The following is a 10,299-nucleotide window of genomic DNA, read 5'->3' on the forward strand; positions in this document are numbered from 1 at the left end:
GGCAGTTATTTTCTCCTTTGAATACTGCCCACCTGCAATAATGATTCCGTAACGTACTCCTTGCGCTATCTTTTGACCATTTGGCAACTTTTCGTTTCGTAGCTGACATGGTACAACACTTTTCTTTCGCTTACTTCACATGGCCAGTCATTTTGTTTACAAAGAAATGGTGTGCTATGCGCATGCGCTAGTAGAGGGAAATCCCTGAACAAAACGTTGGTCAGACAGGTAGAAATACCGATGATTTTCTGAGATTTAATCATTTATAAGAATCTATTGCAGCCAAATCCAATCGTTATTTTCCATAAGGAGTCTCACTTGATATGTTTAGGAAGTATTTGAAAAAAAAGACAAAAAATAAAGTTACTTCACCGTGATGCCCCTTTAAAATCATGTATCATATGCTGAATGTGGCCTATATTTCACGGTCCAGTGACTTTGACAGCATCGTCATCAATGTTAAGATTTTGTGTTTAGCGCTGTTTCTCAAAAAGTATAAGTGTTAGACCAACCAAACATGGACCATGCATGCATCTTATATTCATAACTCCCCATGGATTATAAACAATGCATAATATAATGACTGTGGTCTACATTTCATGGTCCAGTGACTTTCACAGCATCTTCAATGTAAAGTTTTTGCATTTATAGCTGTGTGTTATATGCTGTATCTCAAACATTTAAATTGATAGACTAAGGATTACAACGTCAATGATTTAACAGAATCAGACAACAAACATGGCCGCAGTATACTGGCTTCTGATTGGACGAAATTCAGATATTGTTCGATTTCGCTCAAATTTTATATGTAGGTGTATTTTGTCACTGCGAACTCAGCTGCATCATCCGTTTTCTGATTTGACAAAATGGCCACCTTATAATGGCTTCTGATTGGTCAAAATTCAGTTATTGTTCCATAACAATCGAATTTGGAAAATACATGCATTTTGGCACAGTTAACTCAGTCGCAAATTAACATCCGTATTCTGATTTGGCAGAAAATGTCTGCCGTATATTGGGTTCTGATTGGTAGAAATTCAGTTACTGTTTGATTTCGCTACAAAATAGTGTGTAAGTGCTAACTCCTCTGCAGCGTCCGTTTTCTGATTTGACAAAATGACCCTTATACTGGCTTCTTATTGGTCGAAATTCAGTTATTGTTCGATTTCAATAAAATTTGGTAAGTACATGTATCTTGGCACTGTGAACTCAGCTGCAACATTCGTTTTCTGATTTGACAAAATTGCCGCTGTAAATGGGTTATGATTGGTCAATATTCAGTTATTCTTTCATTTCGCTAAAAATTGACATCCGTTTTCTGATCTGACAAGATGGTCGTTTTATACTGGCTTCTGCATGATTGGTTGAAATGTACATGTATTTTGATTTTGCTCAAATTTGGTATGTGCATGACTTCCGTTCACCTATTTACATTTGTTTTTCCGAATGTGTGGGTATTTTGGGGGCATCTGTAATGGCGGTCTCTCATTACAATTAGCACTTGTGCCTTTTATACCTTCATGTTGGTGTATTGCCAAACTTATTTATGAAATGTGAAATTCCGAACTTTGGCTCAAACTTACCAAATGCTTGACACATTCAAATCTTATGCTCAAAGTGGGGACAGGCTAGACATATGATTATGCGTTATTCGTGTTGGTATACACAGGGAGGACCCACAGGATTCCCCAGACCAAGTTTCGGGACAAGACTTATCGGAGGGGGAATGGTGTAACAGCTTAGTCTCGGGACAAGACTTATCGGAGGGGGAATAGTGTAACAGCTAAGGAATATTAGGAGTAAATACAGCCTTACTGGCAAGTTAGCTTTTCTAGTGATGCGGTGTTACCAGGGGACCCACTCACTAGTTCAGCAACATCAAGTGTGGTCAGTAGTTGGATGGGTGACCGCCTGTACGTTACAATACTTCACCTGGTCACATTATACTGACAACGGGCTCACCAGTCCTATACTCATTATATTTAAAGCTGTATGTCGAGCAGTAAGTACCAACATAGAACAAAAGTATTGAATTGTGATCTATTGTTTAAAGTCACAGTTTCCCGATGTTGATGATGTGGAAATCAAGGAGATGGATGCCCAGATATCCCAGCTGTCTGACTTGGCCAAGGTGCGAGGGGATGAAGTCCGGAGACTTGACAGTGGTCAGTATGTCAGTATAAGGTAAACCTTCTGTCTGATACAGTGGTGAGCCTATGGTGGGAAATGTACTGGAGTAATACAGCATACTGTTGATTCCACTTAATGTCTCACAATTTCATTTGCAGAACTAAGATAGATAGCGTCTTAGCGTGTGTAGGCAGTCGTTCCCTCGGGAAAGACATGTTTATATTTTCAAGGGTCAATTCCTGTCTTTCACAGGCAAATATGGGGGAATATATGACTCTTTCATGTCCAGGGGGTGTAGGATAGGGAAACTCCTCCTGAGGGTTTTTCAAATTTGGTAAAACCTGAGGCTTTGAAGTTTGATGAGGGTTTTGCGAAATTGAATATTCCAAGGGTGGATTTCCCTATCCTACACTCTTGAGCATGAAAGAGTATTTTTCTCTCATTCCAACTACAAAAAGAAGCTCAGAAGCTATGAAAAAATGGTTTTGATTGGCTACCATTTGGAAAATACCGTTTTTTCCCTGAGCTTTTTTACGAACCTGTCAGCGAGATTTAGCATACCCCATATTCGTAAACACTGTTTGCGCAGAAAAATTAATCTCATCTTTCTAATGTTTATGGTAAAAATGTTGTAAGGTTTTAATTTCACCACGTCGCCTTTTCTGCATTGCGGCACCAGAATTCTTGACGTCACATCATTGTTGAGCCATTGTCAGGTCACATGACATATAGGGTGTAAGATAGAAATTTCCCCTTTCTTACACTGGATAGCTCTATCTTACACACACGGAAATGAGAGAAAAGGATATCTTCCCTTGGGAAGAGTGTGAATGCACCAGTATGGGGTAGGAGACATGGATATTTCACACCAGTAAAATTGGTACACTAGAAAGACTACAGACGCATGCTTTTACTCTGACAATATGACCATTTCACATAAGGATTGTATGTGCAACCATTCTACAATAAAATCATGACATCACTTTTGGCACATGTGTGTAAGAGGAATGAAACCAATAATGATGGCACTTTGTGCTGCTGACAGTACAATCTTGATCCCTCCTTACAGTATCCTGAGAGTTTGTGAGTAGATATCTAACCATGGGTATGAGATCTCCCTATCATATACTCATTGCTAACAGTATGAATGTTAAGTTGATGAGATGAGTTGTATGTTTGTAATAAAATCACTAACATTTTTTGTCTGTGAACTTATGATTGTCACTTCAATCAATTTTTTTTTTTACATTTATACAGAATTGAAAGGCCTAAATAACTCAATATCAACAGAAGAGGCCAAAACCCAGCTGGTAGAACTGGAAAAACAGGTAATTTTCTAACAACAACAACAACAACAAATTGTGAACAGGTTCATGTAGAACAACCAATAGGTGTTTATATGTGACGTTTCGATAAATAGGTAGTATGGTATGTACTCTCTGTCACCTTCATCAGATAAATGACCTGTGAAGCGTATGAACACAAAGGTGTAAAATATGCAATTCGACTATTTTTCCTAGAGTCATGACCCTTTAATCTTTCTGCTCCAGAAACTTATTAACCGCAACTTCTCCTTAACTGTTTGTGAGAACTTTTTGTAACTAGACACATTGAAAGTACATCATATGTAAGTGTACACAACGACAGTGATTTGTGATTTGATTGTTTTCCCTGGAGTTATGGCCCTTGAAATTTCAATTTCTGCTCAACAAACATCGTAAGCTCAGGTGGGGGATTATATCTTGGTTATCTCGCTCACAGGTTCACTAGTTGTCTGTTTGATTTTAGCTCACCTGCCTGAAGATGTTTTATATAATATTTTGCTATGATTGCTTAAATATCCTCTGGGCCTCTTGTTTTGAAACGTAGATGCGCATAAGGAAGTGATTTGTGATTCTGTTATTGTACCCCCTGTAAACAATGTTTGAATGCCATGATAAGACGAAGCAGCTGGGAGCATATCTTTGTCCCTAGTTTGTGTCTGCGTATATCTGAATCGTCTGCACTGCCTATATTTAAGGTTCCATTCTGCTGTATTGCATATGGAATTTTCACGCTATAATCATATTACATGTAGTTTTCAACAAACCCCCCCAAAAAAGTTCTTCCACAATTACTTTCTTGTGATTATTTGTTCCATGGAAATTAAGAATGTATCAATTATATAGATTTGTTGTTCCAGTAATTTTGTATTTTCTCTTTTTTTTTTAGTGTGACGCATGTAAACAAAAGTTGATGAAGTTGAAGGAAGGAGGAAATACTATTACACCTCAGGAAAAAGACATGGTACGGAGACTGAGAGAGTCACTTTGTTTCATTTCAGTTTAGTTTCGTCCTTAGTCCAGTTTGTAAAGTTTGGGGAAAATTGTAAAATATAGTATTAATCCACTGATTGATGACCATTTTCCCCACTATCAGGCCAGTGATTAAGAGAAATATCATATATCTCATTTGGGATAGATTACCTGTTTTCCCACACTTCTACCCAGCTGATGTTTTGGAGAAAGATTTCTTGTTTTCTATTACAAATGTCTCAGTATTACCAAGTTATGGTACTGTTCCGCAATTTGTTTATTTTTCTGCCAATGAAATAGGCTGGACTGTACCTGTTTACCTTCCCTACTCTCCCTAATACATAGACAAAGAGAACTGTTAACCCCCACCCCCTGATACAAAATAAATACAATTTAAAGGGGAAATAAACACTGGGCAAATTATGATTTGATCATTTCCTAGTTGCAGGAAGAATCTTTAAACTGGCAAATTTTTCAGTTATATACAATATCCTGGTAGGTTTTACTTTACAGTGAATCGTAAACAAAACTTCTGCTCTGTTAAAGTAAAACAAGACCATCACAGGTACGACAGATTCCTGTCTGTTTCACTTGTCTTCTCAACTCTTTTTGTTTCATCATAAATTTGCTCTTTGAATCTTGTGAGATCTTAACCATTCATACCTAAAGCCAGAAATTCTTCATTTTCACAGTTCTCCCATCCTCGATACTCCACGGGTAATGCTCACCCTTGCTCTGTGCTCTCTAGCTGCGTGCCTTCAATTTTGCTATGACATATATTCCAGGGGTGCAAAGAGCGAAAGTGATTATAATCCCCTGAGAATATTGAGGATGCAGTTCTCATTGATATTATGCCAGCTAAATCAAGTTTCCAGTTTTGCTGTACAATTTTCAATATTAAATTATCGAAATCATAGAAATTAATTATTAATTATTCTAAATAATGCAGTATATGGACATGTTGATGATCTTGTTACAGATTTACAATTCCCGAAAAGTCTTTGTCAAGGAATGGAGAAAAAGGAAGAGAATGGTGAGCTACTTATGATTTAAAATTTAAGTTACGACTTTTCTTTAAAATGCGGTTGATAATCACTTTATATTCATTTGATAAGTACTTGGTGACAATTTCTTAGGGCATACCTGCCAGGTGACCCAATTTCGTCAGGTTACACCCAGGATTTTAGCCCTTCACCCGCTTTGATAACTTCACACCGTATGGTGGTGTAGTGGACAACGCACTTGCCTTTCACTAAGACGGTGGGGTTTTGATTCCCCGATCGTACATGAAAAAGTACCTACCCGACCACATGGGGTTTGATTGCCCGATCAGACGTGAAAAGGTTCTTACCCGACCACATTGGTTTTCTGCGGGTACTCCGATTTCCTCCCGCATTAAGATCCTGTTTCGCGCTAACATCCGGGCCAACAAGAGTGAATAATATAAGTTGAAATTAATTGTTACATAATTATTCTTAAAAAAATAAAGAATATTTTGAAAAATACCTGATACTTCTAACTGAAATTTATCGACGTATTTTCTAAATACTTTATTTTTCTAAATCCCATATCATGTTGAAGTCATATAACACAATACACAGAGAAATGGACACACAACCTAAGGTTGTTTTGGCCATATCAGAGGACAGCCTATTGTAATATTGGTGAATACAGAGATTAGGGGTATATAGGAATCACCCTGTCCATTCGTCTGTCTGTCAATGATCCTTATAAGCCGACTCCTCCGAGAGGATTGCTTGGAATTTTTTTCATAACATGACAGAGAAAAAGTACACCATATGTAGATATGCATGAAAAGATGATTGTCTGATTTATCTATGTTTCCTGGAGTTATGGCCCTTGAAACTTTAAATTTCAACAAGCTGGTAGTATATATAGTTCACGGATTCTCTAGTTTTAATTTCATTAAACTTTCTACACATACGTTTATGCATACAAAACACTAAATTTACAACACTTACTTGACAGGCAAATGATATTATTGGTGCTATCCTGGAGGGCTATCCAAAAACAAAGAAACAGCTTTATGTAAGTAAATTATTGGTGCTATCCTGGAGGGCCATCCAAAAACAAAGAAACAGCTTTATGTAAGTATATTATTGGTGCTATCCTGGAGGGCTATCCAAAAGCAAGGAAACAGCTTTATGTAAGCATATTATTGGTGCTATCCTGGAGGGCTATCCAAGAACAAAGAAACAGCTTTATGTAAGTATATTATTGGTGCTATCCTGGAGGGCTATCCAAGAACAAAGAAACAGCTTTATGTAAGTATATTATTGGTGCTATCCTGGAGGGCCATCCAAAAACAAAGTAACAGCTATATGTAAGTATATCATTGGTGCTATCCTGGAGGGCTATCCAAAAGCAAGGAAACAGCTTTATGTAAGTATATTATTGGTGCTATCCTGGAGGGCTACCCAAAAACAAGGAAACAGCTTTATGTAAGTATATTATTGGTGTTATCCTGGAGGGCTACCCAAAAACAAAGTAACAGCTATATGTAAGTATATTCTTCAGAAAAAGTTTGTATCAGAGTTTCCTGTCGTCTGCTGGAGGTCACATGTACTCTGTTTGTGCTACGATACTTAAAAGCTAGGGAGATATACCCGGGTATGTGTTTGTATAGGGAGATAAAACGTGTATCCTATTTGTATCATTTGTACTTGAAGGGAGATATATGTGTGTTTGTATAGGGGAAATTTGGGGTAAATACATGTATCCTGTTTGTATTTGAGGTTAATATAGTTTGTAAAACTTTAGTAAATAAACAGCTAACACTGTTATAGCCGTAGTACAGATATAAATGTCAACATTTGTTAATAATTTCCAAAACTGATTTCTGTTTCAATTTTCCAGGAGTTGGTTGTCATTTCAGTAGTAGGGATTAGGGATACCTTTATCTATTTTGACCTTCTTCCTTTTTGATTCAGACAACATTAATGACTTTACACTTTGATAATTTTTATCCATTTCCAGGACGATGTTGGTATTGAGACTGATGAAGATTACAAAGTGTCCCCTCCAGAGATTTGAGCACTGCATGATTGTCAAAGACTCAACATAATATCGTTTGTTTGCCCTTTACTGATCAGAAATCAACATAACACCGTTTGTTTGCCCTATACTGATCAGAAATCAACATAATATCATTTGTTTGCCCTAAACGGATCAGAATTCAACCTCAACTTTGTTTGTAACATCATGCTACCTCAATTGGTACACTACCCAAATTGGTACACGGTCAGAAAATGGTTTGAATAGCACTTTAAAATGAAATTTAAGCATTTTCCTTTGACAGCAAAACAAAAGAGATATTTATCAGCATTTCCACCGAATAGTTTTGTTTTCAGGAATATTTTAAGAGTGCGATGACTTCAATAAGGTCTGATTAATATTCTATTTGTTTATGATTCACAGAATTGATTTTTTATGTATTTACTGATGACGCCATTGGTGTATTTGTATAAATATGAATTGTAAAATATCATACATTTATCACATTTTTACTGTCAAAACTATTACAATACACCAGGTAAGAATATATGTACAAACACGTTGATCAGTTGACTATTCTGGAGCTACCACTGCCAGAAATAAAATGGTAGGAAACTGTTTTTCTGGCATGTCTATAGCTTAAATAAATAATTTTTGAAACAAAACTGCCTTGTGGGACTTTTATGAAAATAATAAAGATGAAAAAATAAATATAATCTACAACAGTGTTTGGAAAAAGTTTAGCGGGGCTAAACCACTATTTGAACCCGAGACTTCAGATTGTTATACAATCGCTCTAAAAGATTGAGCTACCTAGTCAACAAAAGTGTCCTGGCTCAACTGTTCTACGGTTACATTAAAATGGAAATAAAGGGGAGGTTACTATGTATACAAAAACACAAAGTGCAGTGGGACAGGGATCCTAACACCCATAAAAGCATGCTACAGCTTAGAGTCTAAGTCTGAGGGAGACAATCTACCTGAGGAATGCTACTTTAACAGTGTTAGAGGTTTACAGGGCGAGATACTTTTGACATGCGCTGCGTAACGTCAAAATCATATCCGATAGAAAAAAGGCTGACCAGCAGCCTCTTATGTTATAGGGGTATAGGAATTCCCGTGCTAAGCCTTGTACTACATGTATAACTTTTTTGTTTCAACTACTGGTGATACATATGGGTTATATATATTTATATGACCTAGATGCTCTATACAGGTCAAGTGCTACCTCAGTGAAATGTAGCTTTTTAGATCAAATCACTCTTCAGCAACAATAATCAAAAGTAGAACTTAACTAACACAAGGTAATATGTTTGTTTGTTACCTCTGATCAGCAACGGCTGGTTTTGTCTGAAGTCATGGCTGTATATAATGTGTTGAACATTGACATTACAATAGTCAAGGACCTGCCTTCCACTGCTAAAAATTGGATGTCTGTATTCATTTGCTGTTTACTAGGAAATATTCACTGCAGTTAACTTTCGCTTTTCTCACCCTCCGCAGTGAGGCTGAATTTATCATTACAGAATATTGGTAGACAACACAATATACATAGTAATTAAACTTGTTGAAATCTACGCAGGGTGAAAGCTGATATAATGGTTAAAGTGGGAAAGTTTTACTGGGCAAAAGTTTTAGTATGAACTAATTGATCAAATCAAATTATATCGGTAATATTTTCAGCGATGAAGTAGTGGAAATGAGACGAAGGCGTCAAAATTTAATTCTTGTGTTTAGCTTAGTTTCACTGAAAGTATAAGTGCTAGACCAACCAAACTTAGACCATAGATACATCTTAGGTAGTACATCTCAACCCATGCATCAAATGCTGGATGTGGCCTACCTTTTATGGTCCATTGACTTTGTCAGCATCTCCATCAACATTAGTCATTAAGTTTTTGCATTTAAGTTAGTTTCTCTAATATGTGCATTGATGGTCAAAGCGGCGTACAGGCAGGACATATCAATCCAAATGGCTTGTTCCTAAATCAAAATATGTCATTGGATTTTTCTTTAAGTTTGATATTCATCAATCTTCTATTGTAATGAAGTTTGGTAAATATGATTCAAGTGGACATTAGTAAGAGGCTTCTGCTAGGCCACCTACCTGGGTATCTGTGTTGAAAATTATGTTTGTCATTAAACAAATATTTGATATAATGTATGTTAAAATTGGATGTTTCATATTCATCAATCTTCTATTGTAATGAAGTTTTGTAAATAAGATTTAAGTGGACATTAGAAAGAGGCTTCTGCTAGGCCAACTATCGGGGTATCTGTGTAAACCATGACAGCTAATGATTGGGTAGGTCTATCAAGTATATTGATATAATGGTGGAGTCCAGTGTTAGGAACCAGAAGTGACTCCAGTTTTAATACAAAAACACCAGAATACCAGCATTATTAAATACCATGCTTCCTCCTAACATAATGTAACCTTTTATAGACTGAACAACAAAACTGGTTTTACAAGACATACAATACATTTGTACCTCATTGTATTCATTTTCTAACTGCTACTGACAATTTACATACAGAAGTTACTGCCCTTTAATAAGAGGTTGAAGCCTCGCCAACAGACATCGTTAAAAATAATAACATCTTTGTATTTATTTGTGAACCCAAACAGTCGGTAGTAGTGTTAAATGAAACTACAGTTCGTTTATTTGTATATATTCATTAGTGTAAAAGCACTACCTGTTATTAATGATGTTTTATAACTTATTAAAGTTATAAATTGACAAACAAATGTTTTTGTTTTCTGTAAAAAGAAATAGTCCTCGTCTCTTACACCTATGTTTGAGGAAATATGTAACCTTAAGGTGTTATGTTACCTTACACATTATAGATGTGATTTGTA

General features: G+C 36.3%; 1 protein-coding gene across 1 annotated transcript in view; it reads left to right on the forward strand.

Annotated features, from left to right (window-relative positions):
• LOC110449333 (homologous-pairing protein 2 homolog) overlaps positions 1 to 9,823 on the forward strand; it is a 16,358-nt gene extending 6,535 nt beyond the window's left edge. The window contains exons 4-9 of the mRNA XM_021496116.1: positions 2,054 to 2,165; positions 3,388 to 3,458; positions 4,342 to 4,416; positions 5,404 to 5,457; positions 6,414 to 6,473; positions 7,422 to 9,823. Coding sequence (XP_021351791.1) covers positions 2,054 to 2,165; positions 3,388 to 3,458; positions 4,342 to 4,416; positions 5,404 to 5,457; positions 6,414 to 6,473; positions 7,422 to 7,478 — 429 coding nt within the window. The 3' untranslated portion in view covers positions 7,479 to 9,823. The remainder of the gene's footprint in view (positions 1 to 2,053; positions 2,166 to 3,387; positions 3,459 to 4,341; positions 4,417 to 5,403; positions 5,458 to 6,413; positions 6,474 to 7,421) is intronic.
• The last annotated feature ends 476 nt before the right edge of the window (positions 9,824 to 10,299 follow it).

This window comes from Mizuhopecten yessoensis, unplaced genomic scaffold, assembly GCF_002113885.1.
Source record: "Mizuhopecten yessoensis strain PY_sf001 unplaced genomic scaffold, ASM211388v2 scaffold4579, whole genome shotgun sequence".
NCBI lineage: Eukaryota > Metazoa > Mollusca > Bivalvia > Pectinida > Pectinidae > Mizuhopecten > Mizuhopecten yessoensis.